We start from the raw sequence: 25,052 nt of genomic DNA on the forward strand, positions 1-25,052 counted from the left end.
GCATAATGGTAGCCTCCGGTCTTGTAATGAAATCCCCCAAGAGACAGCGGGCACCAGCAATATGACAGCATCGTGATGAACTTGAGCTCGTATGTGCTGTCAGAGGATGAAGAAACACTCTTGAACAAAGGCCTAGGCTTTGTAACCACCACAAAAGGGGATCCTTTTGTAGCACAAATTGAACTAGCTAAGTTCTTTAGAAAGATTAGATTACACTACTTCTTTGCACCTAAACAGAACACTGAACTACCAACTGAGGTTAACAACACTGGCCTAAGAAAACCCTCCACTTTTAATCCACCAGCCGCTGGCTTACCCGCAAAGGTATTAACATTTGAGGAAGCTGTGGAGAATGACATTCAACAACTGTACCACACAGAGACCAAACCATTTGTGAATCTGACGAAGAAAGAACAATTGGCTTTACGCTCACTGGCAACAAATGAGAATATAGTAATTAAACCAGACGACAAGGGTGGGGCAATTGTTATTCTTGATACTGAAACCTACAGGAGTGAATGCCTGAGGCAATTGAGCGATCAGAAGTCCTATCGCCGACTGACAGAGGACCCCACAGAACGCCTAAAGACACACATTGGACATTTGGTAGAGGAAGCAACCTCTGAAGGGTGGATTACACCACAAGAGGGCCGATACCTTCTGACTGTCCACCCGAAGATGCCATATTTATATTGCCTTCCTAAGGTCCACAAACCTCAAAGACCGCCGCCAGGGCGGCCCATAATTTCTGGGATTGGTTCCATTTTGGAACCCCTATCGACTTTTGTGGATCATTTTCTCAATCCAATGGTGAAGGCTATGCCAACGTTCCTTCAGGACACCAAGGACGTTTTGAGACTCCTTCCCGAAATACAATACGATCACAACATCGACATTTTGGTGTTGTTTGATGTGGAGTCATTATACACCTCGATTCCACAAACAGAGACACTTGAGGTTGTGGATCATCTTTTAGAACAGAGTGATCATCAATCTATTACACCAGTGTCATTTATTATGACCTTGGCTGATATAGCAATGAAAGACATTTTTTTCCAGTTCGAAGACACTGCCTACCTTCAAATATCAGGGACCAGTATGGGCAGTGTTTTCGCTCCGAGCCTGGCCAATCTATACGTCCACAATTTTGAGCAACAGGAGGTACTAACATCTACCAACCCACATCTATCGTCGCTTCATGTCTGGAAGCGATATATAGATGATATATTGGTCATCTGGCGTGGTTCTGAAGTAGACCTATTGACCTTCCATCGTTGGTTGAACACAAGGAATCCATTTCTGAAATTTACTATTGAATACGACAAAACAGAATTGACTTGCCTAGATTTGAAAATCTTGGCCACTACAAATGGCCTAGAGTCAGAGCTAAATTGTAAACCGATGGCCAAAAACGCGTTGTTGAACTACGAGAGTTGCCATCCTCGGGCCCTTAGAAATAATCTACCATTTGGCCAATTTCTTAGGGTGCAGAGAAACTGTTCTAAGAAAGAAACATTCATTGCCCACTCAAAAAATTTGGAGGAGCAACTGCTTGAGAAAAAATACCCAAAGAAGATAATCCGTCAGTCTAAGAAGAGGGCATCAAACAATAACAGGGAGTCCCTCCTTCAGCAACATCCACCAAAGGAGAAGACTGATCGTATCACTTTTGTAAATACTTTCAATACGAGATCAAATCAAGTTCAGAGGATTATTCGCAAGCACTGGTCCATATTAAATACAGGAGGTGACAAGATCCTTCTCCCCTTGTTTGCATTCAAAAGGGGACAGAGTCTCAAAGATCAATTAGTACATACACGTCCCAAGAGCAAAGGACCCAGACAAGTGGGGACCCTCTGGGATTTACCACCAGTACAGGGACACCATCCCTGTGGGGTTTGTTCAGCATGCCCCCTAACGAGCAACTCATCCACAGTTGACATTGGAACAAACAGGCCCTGAGTGCAACGTCGTTTTACCAACTGTAACAGCGAAAATCTAAACTACCTTATCACCTGCCCCTGCAAAAAACAATATGTAGGTATGACGACAAGAAGGATTAAAACAAGAATTCAAGAACATCAAAGCACGATACGATGTCGTAAGCAATCGACTCATCTTACTGTACATTTTCTAGAGGTGGGACATGGCCCCAATGACTTCCAATGGACGGTTCTGGAACAACCTCTGATTCCCCAATCTTGCACAGACGTAGGGAGTTTCTTGTTCAGATTAGAACAGAAGTGGGTCTATAAGATCAATAGTGATAAAGATGGGTTGAATGAGCCAATCCCATGGATGTCCCTCTGAGGCATGGTAATCTCAGAATTAATGAATTAGAATTAACCTTTGTACATTACGCACATATATTCATGCAGGGTGTTCCAACCCTTCAGATTGCATTTATATGCCATAATGGATGTGCCCATCAAGTTCACTGAATATTGAGGTGCTTTTTTCATAATAAGAAATATAAAATGTATATGCATCCATAATAGATTGTAAATTACTATTTTGCACTCCTAGGTAATCATTGCAAAAAATGCCCGAGATAGAATGCAGAGCCCAATTAAAATAGTTTGGATAACGATCTTACTCCCGAAGTTAAAACACGCAAGACGACTATAATGGCCGCTTTTGGTTGTAAAACTACAATACCCAGAGCCAGCGCTGGTCATGTGATCGCAATGTGTCCTGCGGGTCACGTGACGTAATAGACTGGCGCTTGTTCTTCAAAAATGGCGGATTCAGCTCGTTCGGTGCCCCCCCAGATAGTTCAGAAGACTGCCGGGAGACACCGACGGAGAGGTGAGTCAGCCAGACCACGCACTATTGTCATTGCGCATGCAAAGTCTCCTGCGTATAATATCGCGACGGTGCCCCGCCATCATCAAGCACTGCTGTGCTTGTGACTTAGACTTAGCGCTGCATGCCGGCGTGCTTGTAAAGTCCGGATACGCCTGTCCTTTGTGTTTACAACTGCCGGGCTCCTGCGTTTAATATTGCGGCGGTGCCCCGCCATCATCAAGCACTGCTGTGCTTGGGACTTAGACTTAGCGCGGCACGCTGGCGTGCTTGTAAAGTCCGGCTACACCGGTCCTTTGTGTTTACAACTGCGGAGTTGTTCCGTCATTTAACAGACACTGCTGTTTCTGCCTTTTAGACTAAGTGCTGCGCAATGGTGTATAAATGGCTTTCCTCTGCGGCGTTTCTCTGCCAGAAGAGCAGCATTTTACATTTAACATGGGAACACATAAAGAGCCTGCTAATCTTGTGTGAAAGAGTATAATGCTTGGTTGTTCTTATTGAAATAATTTTGAGGTGACTGCATCCTCGTGAGTCGTTTTTGACTTTAGTTACAGAGAAGCACATAACTACATAACAAGATGCTTCAAATAATGTGGTATGCTTTATAGATAATACTTTGGTGTATTTAAAAATGAACCAACACCACTCACGACAAATGATTGATTGCATTTACAAACTTTCAAGTAGAGATTATGTCGCCTACAATGAATAGAACATTAGGACTGTCAATTTTGTTTTTAATTTTTGGTTTAGAGCGGTGCTCCTTAAACCTGAGCTGCTGCCAGGTGGGGTGAGGCACAACAACCACAACAAATGGGTGAGTGGTGTAAATGAGTGCAAAATGTATATTGCCCATAATAGAATGTGATTTATGCATAATGACATTCCCCGCTGTATATGACATAGTGTGTCATTTACCATGTGTTTGTTTTTTCTTTGTTTTTATGCTCCTACCACTGCTGGGCTCACACTGCGGTAACAGTATGTGGTTGAACGTATGACCTGGAATTACAGGTTATATCTTGATTTTACCTTACTTCACATTTACAAAGCAGTAGTTGAACATACATCTGGTCCTGACGAAGGCATTGGAAGTATTCCATTTTTGCTGAAACATGGTGACCGCTACTAGTCACAGATATTATTTCAAATCTGTGTTTTCACTTTGTTTTTAATCTTGGACAACTAGGGGAGCACAATAAAACTTTATATCCACCTAGCTTTATCCAATTTTACCCTTATCACTTCACCTTCTTTACACTGCTTTTTCAGTAGCCACACTTAACTTCAAAACTTTCAACCACCCTTTACTGACACATTTTCATTTTACATCTCAGAACGGCCACTATAACATCTGAGGGACTGTTCTGATCTACCTCCTGGGCAAGGAGTACCCAAATGATGTAACAAAGGGCGGTACAGAGTGGCTTCTGATGGGGATTTTTCGCCCATACTTTTGAATTTTCACTTGTTTATCACATTTGGTTGCATGGTCTGTCTTTCTACTCTGTTACCCGCGTGGTGTTGGGATCTATATTCGCAGTTGAGCTATAGTGTTCTACTGACCCCTAGGTACTTCTTGTGTAATGAGTATGGCTCTAAAAAGAGCCGTTGTGTTTATAAAGTGTTTTTGGTACCTACAAGTAAGTACCGATGCAGAGTCGTAAATTCAAAAGAAAGACTCTGTTCCCGTCATCTGTGAAATGTACACCGTCTCCTCTATAAATGCCTTGCATGTTTTAACGCAAGTTGTTGTGGTATTTAGAACCCATACCATAGTCTCTGAGGAAAGCAGAAACAGACTTATTCACATGTTTCCCTGCTTTCTCAATCTGTGGACAATATTGGTTGGACCAATTCATTTTTGTCTTTGGCATATATTTGAATATACAAAGGCAATTTGTGGAAAAAGTGACAATAATTTCCCAAAGGTGTCCTTTAAAAGCATTTCCAGACCTACCCCAGTCAAAGTGCCCAGGTAATTTCCACCACAGTGCACAATAATTAGGTTAGGGTGTGGCAGATGTAAAAAGGATTTTATCAATGGCATCAATTGGTGACATTTTTATCCTCTCTGGCCAATCCACATACTATCCACATTTGGTAAATCAAGGTTGAGAAAGCATCTATTTGCTGCATACCTTTACTCCAGTATATATAGCTGTGTCCTATAACCCAAACTTGTAGCCTTTTGAAGGCAGAACCAGTAGTACTCAGATGGGCTCTGGAAGTGAAATGGCAGTTAGAAGCTGAGAGTTTAGAAAAAAATGTGGATGAGGTTCAGTGCACTTGAAAAACTAGAAATGATTGGTTGTTTCTTACAATTCAAGATTGAAAACAAGGGTGCATGCTAATGTTTTTTTAAAAGGAAAAATGCTATTGGTTGAGAAAAAATCATCAAAACTAACAAAGCAGTGGATAAGCAGGTGTATTTGAAGGTCAAACAGCCTTGCTGGTTTTATTTGCAACATAGAGATATGAACTTCTAACCTGTGTCTTCAGCCAGGTGCAGTATGAGGTGTTATCATGGTAACAGGCAGAGAGGGCAGAGGGGGATGGTTGAACTTTATGTGACTTTGAAAATATTGAAAGGTAGAACCAATTGAAATGTTAGTTTGATTTTAAATTTGTGTGGGAAGAAATTTGATTGGTTATGTATATGAATATGGGTCATTTTATTTTCTCTCTTTCCATAAATACTTGTATCTCATTTACTTATTTTTCCTTTCTGTTAATATGCTTTTTTCCATTACTCCTTTCCCCTCACTCTTATATCCCTACCCTCACTATCACTGCCCTTTACTCAATCTTACTCCTCTTCTCCCACTTCATGTTCTCTTCTCTGTGCATCACTCCCATTCCTTTTCTTCTTCTCCAATTTCATCAGTACCCCTGTTTCCTTTCCTCACTTCATCTGTCAATCCTGCTCCCTTATTTCTTTTTCCTCATTCCCTTCTGCTAACTCCCTTTCATTTACTCTCTCACTCATCTTTTGAAAATTTTTCTCTCCCTCTCTTGCTGTGTCTCACTCAGTCTAACCTCTCTTCCAGTCTGTATCTCACCCCTTTTCTGTTTTACACTCTCTTTCCCTTAGTCTCCCTCACACTCTTTCACTCATTTAAATCCTATGGGACAGATTTAGAAGCCCCTTGCACCTCTTTTACACCGCTGCTGCGTCACTTTTCTTACGCAGTGGCAGCGCAAAAGAAGCGCCATAGTGCAGGGTATTTAGAATGGGACGCATCAGGGAGATGCGTCACGTTGTAAAACCCTGCACCACATCAATCAATCAATCATAGCATTTGTAAAGCGCGCTACTCACCCGGAAGGGGGGTCTGCTACTGCTCGAACAGCCAGGTCTTGAGTTGCTTCCTAAAGGAGAGATGGTCCTGGGTCAGCCGTAGGTGGATGGGGAGGCAGTTCTAAGTCTTGGCTGCCAGGTAGGAGAAGGATCTTCCTCCGGTGGTGGCTCTGCGGATGCGTGGTACGGCGGCCAGGGCGAGGCTGGTTGATCGTAGCTGGCGGGAGGGCATGTAGAAGGTCAGGCGGTCGTTGAGGTACTTGGGGCCCAGGTCGTGCAGAGCCTTGTGTGCGTGGGTGAGGAGCCTGAACGTGATCCTCTTGCTGATGGGGAGCCAGTGCAGGTCTCTCAGGGGGGCGGAGATGTGGCTGTGTCGGGGGATGTCCAGGATGCGTCGTGTGGAGGCGTTCTGGATGCGTTGGAATCTTTTCTGAAGTTTGGCTGTGGTTCTGGCGTAGAGGGTGTTCCCGTAGTCCAGTCGGCTGGTGACGAGTGCCTTGGTGACGGTCTTCCTGGTCTCGGTGGGGATCCATCGGAAGATCTTATGGAGCATGCGCAGGGTGTTGAAGCACGATGAGGAGACGGCGTTGACTTGTCTGGTCATCAAGAGGGAGGATTCCAGGATGAAGCCCAGGTTGCGTGCGTGGCCCGTTGGCTTGGGAGTAGTGCCCAGGGCAGGGGGCCACCAGGAGTCGTCCCATGCGGAAGGCGATGATCCCAGGATGAGGACTTCCGTCTTGTCTGAGTTCAGTTTCAGGCTGCTGTTCTTCATCCACTCGGCGACGTCTTTCATCCCTTCGTGTAGGTTGGCTCTGGCGGTGGCGGGGTCGTTGGTGAGGGAGAGGATCAGCTGGGTATCGTCGGCGTAGGAGATGATGTTGAGGTGGTTTTGGCGTGCGATGGCTGCGAGGGGGCTGATGTAGACGTTGAAGAGGGTAGGGCTGAGTGAAGAACCTTGTGGTACGCCGCAGATGACTTCGGTGGCCTTGGATCTGAACAGGGGAGGCGGACTCTCTGGGTTCTTCCGGCGAGAAATGAGATGATCCACTCCAGTGCCTTCTCTTGGATTCCGATGTTGCTGAGGCGCTGTACTAGGGCCCGGTGGCAGACAGTGTCGAACACTGCGGAGAGGTCCAGGAGGATGAGGGCCGCTGTTTCTCCGTTGTCGAGCAGGGATCTAATGTCATCGGTGGCTGCAATCAGGGCGGTCTCGGTGCTGTGGTTGGCTTGTAAACCGGACTGCGAGGGGTCGAGGGATCCATTTGTCTCAAGGAAGGCGGCGAGCTGTCTGCTGACGGTCTTCTCAATGACTTTGGCAGGGAAGGGGAGGAGCGAGATGGGGCAGAAGTTCCTGAGGTCGGTGGGGTGCGCTGTTGATTTCTTCAGGAGGGCGCTGAGCTCAGCGTGCTTCCAGCTCTCTGGGAAGGTGGCAGTGTGGAAGGAAGTGTTGATGATGTCCCGGAGTTGGGGTGCGATGATGGAGTCGGCCTTGTTGAAGACGTGGTAGGGGCAGGGGTCGGTTGGTGATCCGGAGTGGATGGTGTTCATTGTGCGGGTGGTATCTTCGGTGCTGACCGGGGTCCAGTTGCAGAGGGTGGTGGTGGGGGGCGTTGGTTCGGCGGTTGGGTGCGTGGTTGGTGTGCCGAAGCTGTTGTGTATGTCGGCGATCTTGCGGTGGAAGAACGAGGCAAGTGAGTCGCAGAGGTCTTGCGAAGGAGTGATGTCGTTGTTTCCGGCGCTGGGATTGGATAGCTCTTTGACGATGCTGAAGAGTTCCTTGCTGTCATGGGCGTTGTTGTCCAGTCGTTCTTTGAATGCTGTCTTCTTGGTGGTGCGGATCAGCTGGTGAAACCAGTGTCAGGATTCATGTGGGCGTTTCCACGCAGGGGTGGGCGTTCCGTCACAAGAACGCCCTTGAAAAGTCACTGAGTCACTTTACCAATGCTGATGCGTCAAAACCTTGCACCTGGTTGAAGCACGTGTAAGGCTTGACGCACCACGTTACAGATAGGGCAAGATGGAAAAGTGCTGGAGTTGCGTGCTGCATGCAACACAATTTCAACACTGTGCCAACTTTACGCCCTAGATGCGACAAGCATCTGTTTATTACTGCGCCATGGTGCACCGCATTGCAAATGCGGTGCTTCATGGGTGGCGCAAGGATAAACTTGCGTGCCGCATCTTTCCTGGCACATCTCTGCTAATTTGCAGAGATGTGTCAGGTAACATAAATCTGTCACTCTTTGACTCCCCTTTGTTCACTCACCACACTCGCCTTTCCTCACTCATTCCCTCAGTCTCTTCCTCCCCTTCCCTGTCTCTGCCCCTGCTCCACTTCTCTCACTCTCACTCTCCCTCCCTCATTCTCTTTTCTTTACTGCCCTTCCCTTAGTTTTTCACTCCCCTTAACTCACTCCCCTACCCTTAGTCCCCTTCTTTCAGTCACTCTTCGACTCCCCTTTTGTCACTCACCATACTCCCCTTTTCTCACTCTTTCCCTCAGTCCCTTCCTCCCCTTCACTCAGTCATTTCAATCATTCATTTATGCACTACGCTTTCATTCGAAAAAATGAATGACACAGTGTGTTAGGAATACAACTCTTTTTGGAGAAGTGAATGAGTTCTGAAAAGAACTTTTTTTCTTTTGTTGTTTTATATTTTTTTCCCTTTTTTTAAAGTTTTATATATTTTTTTGTTTTTTTGAAGAAGATTCAGGAACTGAGCATGGAAACTGTTGAACAAGAACAAAATAAATGGGAAAAAGATTAACTCCTTTCAGAGCATTTATGGTTCTGAATGCTGCGTTCAATTAGATTCAGGCCCTGTTCTCCATATAAAATAAGATCAAAGCATTTGTTTCACCGCATATGCACAAGCGCCAAATATGGCCTAAGGTCCATTTCTGCTGTTGCTGGGGATAGAGGTGGAGCTGTAAATTGCTGGCCACAGCTGGTGGAATCTGCTGGGCCAGAGCTCTTGTGGCTGCTTGGGCATATTGCACAGGGTGCACATTTTTTACATGTCTGATCATGGTATGAATGGTAAAGGGGTATTTTTGAGAGGGTTTCCCCTTGAAAGAACACTACCACAAAGGGTACACGTTACTTTAGGGGCATTTACCTTTTTCAGTCCCTCTGGGAAAGTTAAAAACTTCTAAGTAAAAGAAGATTTCCCCTTCTTGGCTCGCTGGCGATATTCTAGGTGGGAGTCAGAAGAAGAAGATGTTGTTTCCTGTCTTTCTGCCAACCTGTTGATTTTTCTGCTGGCAGCTCCAAAAAGGGTCCTTCTTCCAAGAGAATAAAGCAAATAGTGAGGGAAGTGGGTGGGGTTTTTTAAGATTCTAGAATAGTAACTAGTATTAACCAATAAAAAGTGTTGTTTTTGAGTCACATGATCTGACGTACGCGCACAGCGCGCGCACGGCGCTCGAAAATGACATATTACTTGATTAATATTAAAGTTTCCAAACACACAAAGAAGGCAATGAACAGACTCCCTGACCCCCTAGGTTTTCTCAGGGGGTCCCTTAAAGACCCCGACGGCCCAAAAAACAAAAAACAAAAAAAAAACGCGAGGTGCGCGCACTGTGCTCGCACTCCTGAGGCAGAAGAGAGTTCAAAACAAAAGTGGAAAACAGGAAAAGGGAGCAGGGTATACACTTCCTGACCCCCTAGTCCTTCTCAGGGGGTCCCTGAAGGACCCCGAAGGGCAAAAAAAAAAATATTATTTTTTTTTTAAATCGCGAGGTGCGCGCACGGTGCTCGCACCCTTCAGCCGCCATTTTGTGTTTTTTCAAACTGAGTGAAGGGGTGCGCGCACGCCAAAAAACATAGGAAAAAAACAAAAAACTAGTTTGAGTGTTTTGTTGTTGTATTTATATTCATGATAAAAAACATAGATTTTTACACATATTTTAGTTAGGGGTTAGCATTTAAAAAACCTTGCAAATTCACAAAAAAAACATAGGTTTCAGACACGTTATAGTTAGGAATTAGCATTTAAAAACCTTGCAAATTCACTTAAAAAAACATAGGTTTTACACACGTTATAGTTAGGAATTAGCATTTAAAAAACCTTGCAAATTCACTGAAAAAAACCATAGGTTTCATACTAGTTATGGTTAGCCGGACAATTTACTCATACAAAACCATTGAAATTCCCACGTTATAGTTAGTTGTACTCACTATAACGGGCGCGCCCCCAATGCACTGCTAATGACGTCACATATTACATCACTCATGACATAGACAGTGACATCACTCATGACATCACTGATGACATCTCAAATGACATCACTGATGACATCACTTATGACATCATCCTTGTGAAAGAGTGGCAGACCCTCTCTCAGTGTAAAAAAGTTTTGATACACACATTGAAAAATAGAAACAAAAAATTTCAATACAATGGAGAAACTAATTCCAGTTACAACAACCTGTTCAGTAATTGCAAAATCTACATACACATTCAATCATTCACCAACATTTTCATATAGTTACTCATACACGTACTCAATCATCATATGTACTCATTCACCTATACATCTTGTTACACACCGACACTCATCCTTAGAGTTACTGACACACATACTCACACATGCAAATAAATTATAAAACAACCTTTCACTTGCTTATACAGATATACATACACCACTACTCTTACTTCTAAAGAAACGTACACATCCTTATTTTCTAAAACAATCACTTATGGGAACAAAAACTTATTTATTAAGGAACTCTTATAATCTCTTACTCTCACACATACTTACCTATATGCATCAATTCTCACATATACTAATTTAAAACATATGTAGTTACTCATAAAGATATGATGGAGACAGTCATTCACTCACTAACACACCCATACACACACTCATCCACCCATACAGTCCTGCACACAAGCTGTCTTCCAAACATATACAAACAGTAAGCCACTCATTCATTCATCTATGCACAAAGTAATACCCCCCACCAAACCATACAGACACTCATACTAATACTCAAAAAACTAACTAATAACTCATATAGACACTCATGTAGCTACTCACCAACCCAAGCAGCCGTCTATAGATAAAGGGAGACAGTGATACAGATATTTACAAATTTAAACAATATTTGCTAATACATGTGTTTAGTAAGATACACTTAATAAGTCAGTTATACAATCAATAAAAAAAAAACATCCATTTAGACACTTATTTTACCGTTTGTTCTTCCATCAACGTTTAGGTACACATATATAAAACATATTTTTTTTTCAGAAAGACACAAGGATGATATCATCAGTGATGTCATCAGTGATGTCATTTGAGATGTCATGAGTGATGTCATGAGTGATGTCACTGACTATGTCATGAGTGATGTAATATGTGACGTCATTAGCAGTGCATTTTGGGCGCGCCAGTTATAGTGAGTACAACTAACTATAACGTGGGAATTTCAATGGTTTTGTATGAGTAAATTGTCTGGCTAACTATAACTGATATGGAACCTATGGTTTTTTCAGTGAATTTGCAAGGTTTTTTAAATGCTAATTCCTAACTATAACGTGTATATATATATATATATATATATGCAACGATAAACTGTTAGATGTTGAAGCAGCAGAAATCGAAGGGCACTAACCTAGTAACCTTGCAAACTGATCGTAGAGTAAAACAATAGTGTAACTGTGCAGTATATTTTAAATGTTTAATCTAGAGGAGCACAAACTGATGATTTAAAACGTACCACAGTAGCTGGGGTTGGCTTTGCTAATAAAAATTGTTTTCTACCCAAATTAATTCCTTTTAGCATTAGGTTTTGAGCTATGCATGATGCTCCTTCTTTGCAGAAGGCACATTATCCGCTGCGCTACTGGTGAGTCAACTTGCCCGGGACAAATCTATCTCTCCTCAGAAAGAACCCACGTTCTCTTAACTTAACTATGGAGTCAGTGCTAGGGAAATAACTTTCGCTGCTTGGCCTGGAGACTGTAGCTGCAGTCTGTGGAGAGGGCAGGCTAGCACAGCAAAAAAAAAATTCCATGTGGATAATGGAACAACTTCGAATCTCAGTCGACCTTATCTCTGTTTCATAAAACTAGTAGCTGATTACGACTCCTTTGGCCTCTGTAACAGTGGAAGCAAAAGTGCAAACTGGGAATATATGCTCTGAACCTTTATGAGAATGAAACTCTGCTATCGATTGGTCTTTGTTTAAACCAGAATCTCATTTTAGCCCAAATTTTAATAAATCAACACAGGATCGACAATTTCAAACTTGAATGTCTAATTTTTTAGACAAAAATATTTACATGTGATGCACTGCATTATAGCGCTAAATTGTGACACTTTTATCTAAAAAACTGATCATGAATCAAATGTGAAATACTTGAAGAGCAGATGGCGTGGCACGCTGTCTGCACCTCCTCTTACTGTGACCGGACACAGCCTCCAGAGAACACTGCTGCTTCTGTCCCACCCCCAGCATGGGAAGACAGGTCATACGTGTCGAGGAGGACTCCCCTGTCCTTTAATTTAATTTCGGCGGCTGCAATTCCTTGTGGCCCGCAGTGGCTGCAGCAGAGATTTGACACTAAAAACATCCTGCTTGATCCGACTGAATCCTTTCGGTCCCTGTCTTTCAAAACGAGGCAGTTGACTGATTAACTTTATTCTTTTTGCAGCACTGACTGCTAAATAGTAAACGTAACTTCCCTGTGTTGGGCAGGTCATACGGCTGCATTTATGTGAGTACTATACTGACCAATAGTGCCGGGCGAGGTAGTCAGGTCAGACTACCTACTTAAGCTACGTACACAAGCAAAACACCGACCAATAGGGGGGAACCAGCATGGTACCATCACAGCACAGCAGAACTCGCATTGGCTGCTCCGCGCTGCCTGCTTTGTTTCTTTAACCATATGAAATATCGGTCTCTACAAACCATGAAAACCGGTAATACACTCAGCTTTTAAGTAAGCTGACTTGTAGTTTTACATGCAGCAATGCTGTCATCTAACTTAAAATGTGTTAATTTACCGCTAGATATGTGACACTTGGCTGGGCATAGCTGCCAAGTTTTCAGATTGCCATGTGTGACCTTTTCATCATTGTTGTGTAAATATGAGTGACATTGGATGACTATGAGTGACACTTTCCTGCAAACAAAATCAAGCAATGAAGATAAGGGAAACATATAAATATCATAAATGACACCCTTTTGAGCAACGAGAAACTCACATCTTCTAAGTTTTAAGATTAACATTTCCACAGTATCGTACATACGACCCCCCAGCACTACCCTACACTGCATAAACACCACAACACTACCCTAAACCCTAACACACTACACCCAGCACGACCCTCCCCCTACTCCAAATCCGGTCCCCACACTTAAACAATACCCTGCACGACCCCCCAGCACTACCCTAAACCCTAAAACATTACACAAACAACACAACACTACCGCAAACCCTAAAACACTATCCCCAGCACGACCCTCCCCAGACCTCCAGTCCGGTCTCCACACTCAAACACTACCCTGCACGACCCACAAGCACTACCCTAAAACCTAAAACACTACCCTAAACTACACAAACAACACAACACTACCCAAAACCCTAAAACACTACCCCCAGCACGACCCTCCCCCAAACCCCAGTCCGGTCCATACCCTCAATCACTACCCTGCACAATCCCCCAGCACTACCCTAAACCCTAAAACACTACCATACACTATAGAAACACCACAATAGTATAATAAATAAGGCATACAAATAGTATATTAAATAAGGCACCGATCTACCATTCAGCATGCAGCTTGAATAGACTGAAAATAGTAGTCTGGGTAAAGTCCAGTAGTATTCAAATTGTATTCACTAAATGTTCTGCATTGTGAAGGGAGACTATGCGATTACAAATATGTGCTTAGTATTCTGTTAGTATTCAAGAAGTACCACTCACATATAAGTAGTCTTCATGCACTAGCCTTCCCAAAAAGAACACTATTGAATACTAAAATTGGCATAAACAGTCTTTGAATGCTATAAAAGGACAGGTTAACCACTAAATGTAGTATTCAACTTCGGTAAGGGGGCTGGCCAGTTCATCCCTGAGGGCTTTAACTATCTTGTTATTCATGACCAGCGATTTTCGCTACATTTGGCTGCGGGTGGTCAGTTTCATTATTCAGTACTTTAGCTAATTTGATATCAATGACTGGCGATTCTCGCCATGTGTAGTCGTATATATTGAAAATTCCCCCTGATCGACCTTAGCGGGTCCTTGTAGCCTCTGCTCCTATTTGTTTCTAACTATGACATGCTTCTGCAATAATCCTGTACACATATCTTTGGTAATTTAGATGCCTGGATCAATTTCTGGTTGAACCCGTTTCTCCGCCATGTTTTTATGATTTTTGGGGAATGTTATATAATTGTACTCACTGCCCAAATTGGTTGTATCACTCTACTCCTTTCATTAGAAAAACGCCAGGGAGGCAGAGTCTTTACCTGTGTGATTTAAATGTAAATCTCAACTGTTGATCACTTCAGGATGAACTCAGTACGTCCAAGGTACTACCATTATTCGCATGTGTGGCCCATACTTCATCATACATCAGATTGAAGTTCATTACGGTGTTTTTATTATTTCCTACAGACCTATGAAGAGAGTGTGTTCTCTTCCTTCTCTCAACTCCAAATTCCTGTTGGTTCGACAACTTGGGCTCAAGCCTCACCGCAGTACTTTTGCGTTCCTAATTCTATACTCATCACAGTTTTTTCAGGTGAATTCCCTTTCATTAAGCCCTAGTGCAATTCCTCATATCTATAATCTATATATATAATTTTTTATGTTAGATCATTTCTTTGTTCTGTTTTTTATTCTGTAGACTTATTCATCAGTCCAGAGTCATTGAAAATTTAAGGCGGTCTACTCATCACGTGGACTTAGTGTCCTTGGCAGGTAATTATCTGTAAATACCTGGCAGTTGATCCGTTTCAATTCTTTTTCCTATATATTTAATCCTCTATGGATGACCTTTCTTACAGAATTACATTGTATCCAAGGTCCACATTCAGTATTCAGCTTACACTTTTTGTCTTGGTAAGTCATAAGGGTTACTAGATCTTAGTGATTGCACTCGATTTCACATCACTGTTCCTGCTTCTGCATGTGTTTATCATAAGATTGGGTGTGTAAAGTTGGGGAGTCTTATCTTATTTCTATATCCTACACGATGTATCGCTCTACATCACATTATCTTCCTTTCCTGTAACATAGTTGTTCTTTATAAATGTATGGAGTTCGCCTTTGTATATGTTCAATCTACAGCCCATATCTCCACACAGACTCAGTGTACAGTTGTTGTATCAATGTCATTTGTGGTCATTTATTTTTTCTGTTTTTGTACATACTTTTATGTGGCTCTTCCTGAAGAAGGTGTCTTGCACCCATAGAGTTCACACACCTGTGGTTTACACCTCATGAATATTGATTTCGTCTTGAATAAGGTTCAGTCTTTTGTTATATGGTTGTATTTAAACTGAATATTTCAGTATATATGTTCTTCTAATGTTTGTGATATTATTTATGTTTGATCATGGTTGTCTATGCCAGCATTAAAAAAGATAAAATGTACTAATAAAATGAAATATTTTTAACTGATATTGTAGTACACTGAGCCTGTGTTGCCTCTATCTGACCATGGATAGGACTTGATTTTCATATAGTCCCAATTTGCTTAGGATTGTTATTTCAGTAAGTATTGTTTCTCATCCTAGGAACTTTTATGATTGTCAGGGGGTCCTTTATTTATGCACGGAATGCCGCATGATCTCCCCGTCAAGAGATCTCGATTAAATCCGTTGTTCTTTTGCCCACTACGCCACCCCAGTTTGGACCCAGCCATATGCAAATCAGTCTTAGCCCTGTCCCTCATGGGAACAGTCCAGACTGAACAGCCAAACCAGGTCCTCCCTGGACAGGAAACAAGCATCCTGGGGCCAGTTTCAGGGTATGTCACCTTTCATCAGCCAGGCTAGCTTGAATCCAATAGCACAGTGAGAAAGGGACCCACGTGGGTCCCGGGCTCACTGTGCCATTGGAATCAACCCGAAAACTGGATGCTTGTTTCTCGTCCAGGGAGGACCTGGCTTTGCAGTTTGGGCTGGACTGTTCCCATGAGGCGCAGGGTCAAGACTGATTTGCATATGGCCATGTCTGAGCAGGGGTGGCATGGTGAGCAAAAGAATGATGGATTTAAGCCAGATCTCTTGACTGGGGGTGAATGTTTCGATTTGCTCTGCATTCCGTCTATCAATTGTGCGTCTTTTGCTTTCTCGCCCTTAGTGCGCCGGGTATGTCCAGACGTGGGTCCCGGGCTCACTGTGCGACTGGAATCAAGCTATCCAGGCTGATATGGGGTGAAACCCCAAAACTGGTCTTTGAATGGTTGTTTTCGTTCTAGGGAGGCCCTGGCTTGGCAGTTCGGGCTGGACTGTTCCCATGAGGCACAGGGTCAAGACTGATTTGCATATGGCCAGGTCTAAACTGGGGTGGCATGGTTAGCAAAAGAATAATTGATTTAACTCAGATCTCTTGACGGTGGGTGAATGTTTTGATCTGTTCTGCATTCCGTCCATCAATTGTGTGTCTTTTAGTTTTGAAACAAAAGCAGGAAGATTTGATTTCACCTACTGCATAGTTCAGACTCATCCCCAATTTCATAAATTTACAAGATAATACATTGTTTCCTATTTCTCAAATGCTGATTATAGTTTCACACACACTTGGATCTAACCTCTCTTTCTGACTGTGAATGGCAAGAAAAGAAGGGCATCTTTAATGATCGGAGGTCCCCGTATGGGACATAGACCCCATTTAGCAGTTCTTTTAGGCCACTAGAATGGCAGAAAAGGTTTTACGATCACACCACTAGATATTATGCTTCAATGTATGTGATCTGTGGCCTGGAACATAGATGTGCCATGAAAATCTTTAGTGCCTGCCTGTTTTTTCTGCTTAAAAAAAGGTGCTCTCATTTCCCAAAGGCCCCAATGACCCAGTGTGCTGAAATGATCGATCGTGCATGTATGGGGCGACTGCGCAGAAGCTGCTCTCACCATCAGTTTGTTTCCACAGAGTGCTGAGGAGGTGCTGGTGGAGACAACCATTAGAGCAGGGCTGAGGCCCTCAACCACTCGCACGCCTTTGCAGTTTGGGTCCACAAGGTGCACAATGGCCGTATCGTACTTGTTCTTCTCAAGCTGGCACTTGCTCACTTTCAACTTCATCTGGCCTGACAGGCACTGCACTGTTGGAGCTGGAGGAGAAGCTGTAGAGGAAGACAGAGGCAGGAGAGTTCAAAATAGGGACAAGCAGGAAACAGATGAGGAGCAAAAAATCAAACAAATGCATGCAAAAGAAAATCACGAGACACTGAAGCTTTTCTCATTGATTTTCTTTCTGGAACTGTCCCTTGCCCACCTTCCTTACAAGCCAGATATTCGTTTTGAGGCTGAGTGTATTTGGGTGGTAAACATATTTAATCAAAATAAAGGGCAGGAGTAGATACTAGATATTTTGTAGTAATTTCTGATATGTAGTAGCTTCTACTGCATCCATTTCTGATCATTAGCTGCCGTGTGGAGTACAGTGTAGTATAGTCTGTCAAAATACAATCATTGATTGGTCTACCTCTTTCTACCTGTTTTTTGTTATTTTTAATTAGCTCTTGTATGATGCATAAGCTGATATTCTTTTGATGTTGTACTGAGCAAGGCAAGCAGTTCCCCAGACACCTTTGGGTCTACATGGTGAGCCCAAGGAGCCAAAAGCCTTACCATAGGGCCCTGGGGTTTTGAGCAGGGTCAGAAGTGGATGAAGAACAGCTATTTGGTTCTCAGTGGAGGATACAAACTGGAAGGGAGATTGGATAAAACCAGACATCTCTTTCGCTTCCATTCTCCTGGCTGAGTCAGCATGGTCTTTCTAGTCTCTCAGGGACCAGGTGAGTAGGTCTTCAATCCAGGAGATGAAATGTGTGACTAATGGGAACTATTCTCAACTGCACTGCCTTTCCAAGATATCACTACTTATAGCCCAAGTGCAAACATCATTCTTTTAGTATAGAAAGGTGCCCCTTAGCGCTAGGATGGGGTGTGGGCTAGGAACATTGAATTCAAAATATTGACAGGTCACAATATCATGACCACAATATTGATGGGCAAAATTTCTAAAGGTAAGTTTATCTGCATTTTCTATACCAAACTCATATAGGTACCCTGGCCCTATATATATATAGGAGGAGTAACGTGGCGTGGCCCCCTGCAACTGACGAAGCGATTACGGACTGATTACCGGTGTGAGTGATCAGCTGTTCGGCTGAGCAGCGGAGAACGAAACACCGATGTTCAGCATCTCTACATACAGCCATTAGCAGGTGAGAAGGCAGCGGTTACCCTTTCAGGCAAAAGCACACGCAGAGGCTCGGTGCCGACAGTCATATTCTAAAATCCTTCCTGAAACACTGTGACACATTGTTTTGAACATGTCTAAGAGTCTTGATGAAGAGAGGGAGGCGGCAGCTGAATTATTATATGGGAACCTACCCCAAGGCGGATTGAACAAACAAACGCCATTAACGGACGCCGGTCCAGCCAACCAGGACGTTAAACAATTATTAACAACATTGGAAAAGAAGTCCAAATCTTAGGTAACAAAATGGTGGGAGCACAAATCATTGACTAAATACGCAGAAGCTGGGAGAGTACCCAGAGGCCTGCGAATATTACTGGCCCCCAGTTTTGTGGACCCGAATCCTGCCATGCTCAGGGAATGGGGGAAAGCAACCTCGATGCCTCCATGAATGTGATGAAAATTTTGATCAAATATGCAATACTGGATAGAGAAACCCTGCTAGCTGATATAAAAAAAATCAATGAAGAACTTGATAAACAAGTAGATCTGGAAATTAAATCTCATATTGCCAAAAGTCGCAAAGAAATTGGAGACAGATTAAAAAAGCATGAAGAAAAAATAAAGTTGCGCAAAATTAACAAATTCGCTCGAGATCTCAATGATTATGAGACAGGTCGCATTTACACTTTTGCGAGAAAATTCGACCAAGCAAGAAAATTAAAACAAGTTAACAGTCAAGTTAAAGGAGTGCAACGTTCAGCTAGCGGGAATGAACCAGGACCTTCTGTTTTGCCGAATCTGGACTCCATCTTGTTATCGAGCACAGGCAGCTCACTGGGGTCATAAACAGGTTCATCTGAAGACGGCAAAACACACACAGTCTTAAATCTAAGTGAAGAAATCAATTTTTTAGTCGAAGAGTGCCTCAAGACGCTACGACCAAGAACGCGCAACAATGGTGCCGGAAGCGGCGCAATGCAAGGCGCAAGGCAAGGAGGAAACGCGCCAAAGCCGCAGCAAAACAAAAACAAACCGTGGTACAACAAGAAGAACAAAAAGTAACCACAATGGCGAGCACCATTACTAATTTGTCAAATCTAACTTTAACAATGGCTGAGCAACAAATATTATCTTTGGGCCTTAACTATTGCCCAGAAAGCTCATTCAATTATACCAACACGAGAGCAGATGTGTTTCTCTTCATCAGGAAGCTTAAATTAAAAAAGTTTTTTACCATCAAATCTAACCCCAAAGAAATTAATAGCAAGGATAAAGAACAAGCAATCAAAGAGGTGCCCATGGCAGCTGCCAGGGACGCAAGAACCTTGCTAGCTTTGTGTGACCTAGAAACTGGATCTTCTGTTTCCAACCTTAACAAATCCACAGATCTACTGGATACCCAGAACCAACTTCGGGCAATAAGTGTCACACAAAGGGTAGCCGGAGAAAGTCCCTTCAAATCCAAGAGCAAGTTTGTCCCTGTCATGCCAAAGGATGTTGTCGACATATTTCATGAGTGTGTGGTGGAGGACCTTAAGACACTCAACAGGAGGATACACAGACAGAAAAATGACACCAGAAAAGACTATAAAAACAATTTTCAGCGTGCCCAATATGACAAATTGATGACTAATCTAAGTAAGAATCCGGACATAATAATAAACTCTTCTGACAAAGGAGGGAACATTGTCCTGTGGCAAAAACAAGAATATGTGACAGAAGCAAAGAGACAATTGGCCGACAGCAACTGCTATGAAAGGAGCAGTGGCATGGAATATAAGCGGGCCAGAGACAATATAAAACACATGCTCTTGTCATATAAACGCAAAAATCTGATCTCATCTGAGGAATTCATTCGTACATGTGGAGAATCCTGTGGTGCCGCACCTGTATTTAATTCCAAAGGTGCATAAAATGAGGCAACCAACTCCAGGTAGACCCATCATCTCCGCGATAAACAGTCTGGGTGAGAACATTTCACGCTACATTGACTTTTTCCTTCAATGTCATGTTCAGGGCCTTGCTAGTTACATCAAGGATACTGGAGATTTTTTGTCTAAACTGGGTACCATACAATGGCAAGCGAATTGGTGTATGATTACATTAGATGTTGAATCTTTGTATACCTGTATTGAACACACCAAAGGTATTGAAGCTATCAAACACTATTTGGGTGACAAATCTTGCGAATATTATGGTCACAATTCAATATTATGTGAACTGGTGTTGTGGTGCTTTAACAACAATTTTTTCATGTATGGCAAGGACATCTGGAAACAAATCAGAGGTGTTGCGATGGGATCCTGCTTCTCCCCCAGCTACACATGTTTACACTTTGGCTGGTGGGAGAAGCGGGATCTCATTGACACACCGGGTTTTAACAACGTCAAACGCTGGATGCGATTTATTGATGATATTTTTTGCATATGGGAGGGTGATATTATCAGCGCCAATCAGTTTGTTCAAACCCTCAACAATAACACTAGCAATTTATTCTTCACGTCCAGTGTTTGCAAGGAAGTGGCCCAATTTTTAGATGTTCAGATTGATATTGAAGGAAGTAACATCATCACTTTATTATACCGCAAACTCACTGCTGGCAACAGTATATTACATGCCAGCAGTGGACATCCCCGTCATGTGATCGAAAGTATACCTTTAGGGGAACTTTTGCGGTTAAAAAGAATTTGCAGTAACACAGAAACATTTGATCAGGGAGACAGTTTGATGATGAATCGTTTGAGGGCCAGAGGATACAGTGAATCAACTCTATCGAAAGCACTGCGTATAACTAAAGAAAGATCACAGGAATCATTGTTGACGCCCAGGCCTGTGGAGGCCAACAGTCAAGATCAGCCTCCCAGACTAATTGTCACCTATAATCAGCAGCACAAACAGATAAAAGCCATCATTAACAAGCACTGGTCCATTTTAAAAACTGACAGTGTTTTGTGCTCAAGAGTCCCTGATAAACCCATCATCACTTTTAAAAGAGCTTACAGCATGCACAGCAGACTAGTGAAGCCCAGTCCAGAACTAGCTTTGGGCAGTGACTGGCTAAATAGAAAAGGCTTCTACAAATGTAGTTCTTGCCGTGCGTGCAAATTCAGACAAAATATGACCCATTATGTCAATCCTTTCTCCGGTGCCAAGATCTTGATTAGAGGCAATTACAACTGCCGCACAGAGTTTGCTGTGTATGTTCCGGCGTGCACTTGCGGCTTGTGCTATGTAGGGAGCACGAGGTTGCAAGTGCACGTCAGGATTTTGCAGCATCTCCGAGCAATTGTAAACCACGACCAAGCCTACCTCGTGGCACGGCATTTCAATGCAATACATGACAGGGATCTGTCATGTTTGAGCTATTAAGTCATTGATGCAGTGCCACCACTAAGACGGGGAGGCGACAGGGACAAAGCTTTGAGAAAGTTGGAAATTCAATATATTGTAGCGTTGGATAGTAAATAGCCCTATGGGCTCAACGCTACGGAAGATCTACACAACTTTCTGTAAACTCTCCTTTTTCCCCAGCGTGTTGTTCATTTGAGTCCTTTTTTGGTTATTTGTGCATCTGTGGCTATGAGTTCGGGCTGTACCCCACTTCTAAGTTAACGCAAAAAGTTACCATGATTAACTCATCCGGCCAGACACAATTACATTTTAAGGGCCCGATGTAGGAGCCTTAATACCGGTCGGAAACGGCCGGTTTTGGCCGTTTCCGACCGATATTAGGCTTTTGAGATGTAGGGGACGTTTTATTTAAGAATCGGTAATTTTACCGATTCGGTAAATTTACCGATTCAGTAAAATACCGAATCGGTATTTTTACCGAATTGTTAAATTCCACATGTAGGTGGCACTGAAAACAGTGCCACATGCCTTTAGGAGTCGGTATTTTACCACCCAATCCAATTGGGTGGTAAAATACCGAATCCAGGTGTGCATGCACATCTGTGCATGCACACCTGTGCCATGTGACACACAGACATGCCCTTAGGGCATGTATGTGTGCCACATGGCACACATGCCTGTAATTGGGGTGCCAGAGGGTGTCAAAGTGACACCCCCTGCACCCTTGCAAAATTTGGTATTTACCGATTTGGTAAATACCGATTCGGTAATGCCCATTGATTCCTATGGGCTTCAATGCCCATAGGAATCAATGGGCATTACCGATTCGGTATTTACCGATTCGGTAAATACCGATTCCTTCCGATTCGGTAATTAATTACCTACATCTGCCCTCCTCTTTTTTACCACTTCTTAAATACCGATTCGGTGTGAATCGGTATTTAAGAAGTGGTAAAAAAGATTTACCTACAGCGGGCCCGAGATGTGTAACATGAATTTATCACAATTAATTTAGTAAGTAATGTGTCTAAGCAAAATGTATAATATTTTTAACCTCTCTTCTGGCATACTTTGTACATAGGTTGTATTATACTTTCATATCAGTATCCTACATTTTTCATGTTGGGTTATTTTCCAGGTTTTTCTCACAGTTTTTTACTCATTCACAATTGAGCACATGTAGATAAATGGCACTGTTACTTTATAAGAGGGAAGAACAATATTTTTTTCTTTGTTTTTAGAAGTACGTACAGTGTATATAGTATTAATATTTATGATGTATATAAATTCAAGGACTTTGAATTTTTAATAAATATTAGTTACATGAGCTGGGGGTTTCATGGTTTAGTTCCAATTCACTTAGATTTTATGTCACATGATTGTTTCTTTAGTAGGTTGAATTAATATTCACAAATTCCGATGCCTGTATTTACAATATCCGTTACTGGTTATTCAGCATTCATGCTGTAAGGATAAAGCACCATCCACTATATCAGCCGTGAGGCTTTTCATGCATTCATGCAGTTAGGATACACGGACAATAGCACTAGTCACTTTATCAGCCGTGGGGCTCTTCTGCATTCATGCAGTGATGATAATGATTGATTGCAGACATTGGATACGTGTAATAGTTATTAATGGAAGCAACATCTCACTTAGATTTTATGTCACATGATTGTTTCTTTAGTAGGTTAAATTAATATTCACAAATTCCGATGCCTGTATTTACAATATCCGTTACTGGTTATTCAGCATTCATGCTGTAAGGATAAAGCACCAGCCACTTTATCAGCTGCGAGGCTTTTTATGCATTCATGCAGTTAGGCTACACGGACAATAGCACTAGTCACTTTATCAGCCGTGGGGCTCTTCTGCATTCATGCAGTGATGATAATGATTGATTGCAGACATTGGATACATGTAATAGTTATTAATGGAAGCAACAACTGTTTTTATATTGCCAATTTTAGCATTATAAAATTATGAAAAATTACATAAACATGTATAAATGACAATAGATGGTTATACATTATTGTTTCAGGCAAAATGTAACCCTTTTTTTACTAATAGAAAAAGTGTACAGCAGTCTGTTTTTCATTCCGTTACGACATTTGTATTTTGACTATGCCTATGTTTTAACAAATCATGTGATGCACTTTAGGAGGTGTGGCCCATAGGAGGGGTCAGGGAAAACTATCATTTAAAAATGACAGGCTGATTTATTCAAGGGTGTGTGATCAAGAGTACTAGTTACTCGAAACGCATCGCCAGGAAGGTTTCCAATAAAAGCAACATCTTGCCTGAAGCTGTGGGGTCTGTCTCCTTCTTTCGCCGCGCCGCTGGTGTGGAAGTTAGAGGATGTCGCCAGTAGGGAGTTATAGTTAGGATTATTTTGTATAGGGAAATCGCAACATTCTATTGGGAATAACTTTGGCGCCGGTTGAGGAATCTGCCTGAAGTTTTCCTCAAATTTGCCTTGCGGCGCTCCGCTCATTCCCTGAAAGTTTTGGGGGGGATTTGTCAAGCGGGGGCCGAGATAAAAGGGGGGTCCTAAAACGTGTTTTCCCCATGTTAATTTCCATAGGGCAGTCAAACTCACTTTTAGCCCGAATGGCTGAATGGATTTCCACCAAACTTTGCAAAATTGTAGGGACTGGTAGCCTGATGTGCCTTTGCTATGTCTCAACATATGTGCTCCAGTAGATTTTGAGTAATTTAGGTTCAAAAAAATATATATATCTATAAGCGCGCCCCGGTATGCGCACCGGGGCGCGCGAGCAGAAAGCTGATTGGCTCTCAGGTGTCTGTCAACATTCCAAACAGTCCGGAGCGGCCGCCATCTTGTGTCTCGGTAGGATCGAGACACAGGAGGTGAAAAAAACAAAGGGGGAAATGACCAAAAGGGGGCAGAGTTGACCCCCCCTGACCCCCTAGGTTTGATGTGGGGGCTATAAAAGGGCCCTGCAGGGCAAAACACATTTTTTTTTCTTTTTCGATTTGCGCGGGGGGAGCGCCCGGTACGCGCACCGGGGAGCGTACCGGGGAGCGTACCATAGGGAAAAAAGAATGACAGAGTTTTTAAAAAATTTAGCCTTTTTTTATAAATTGGAGGTAGTTCTAAAAAGAACAGTTTTTTCTTCTTTTTGTTGTTTTATATTTTTTTATTGTTTTTTTGAACATTTTGTACTT

At 42.7% G+C, this 25,052-nt stretch overlaps 1 protein-coding gene across 3 annotated transcripts in view; it reads right to left on the bottom strand.

The window, feature by feature from the left end:
- The window catches only part of LOC147733078 (uromodulin-like), a 300,392-nt gene that overhangs the window by 178,049 nt on the left and 97,291 nt on the right, over window positions 1-25,052 (bottom strand). For all 3 annotated transcript variants that reach the window (XM_086958921.1, XM_086958920.1, XM_086958919.1), the window contains exon 4: window positions 17,216-17,427. In XM_086958921.1, coding sequence (XP_086815047.1) covers window positions 17,216-17,427 — 212 coding nt within the window. The remainder of the gene's footprint in view (window positions 1-17,215; window positions 17,428-25,052) is intronic.

This window comes from Lissotriton vulgaris, chromosome 2_1, assembly GCF_964263255.1.
Source record: "Lissotriton vulgaris chromosome 2_1, aLisVul1.2, whole genome shotgun sequence".
Lineage (NCBI taxonomy): Eukaryota > Metazoa > Chordata > Amphibia > Caudata > Salamandridae > Lissotriton > Lissotriton vulgaris.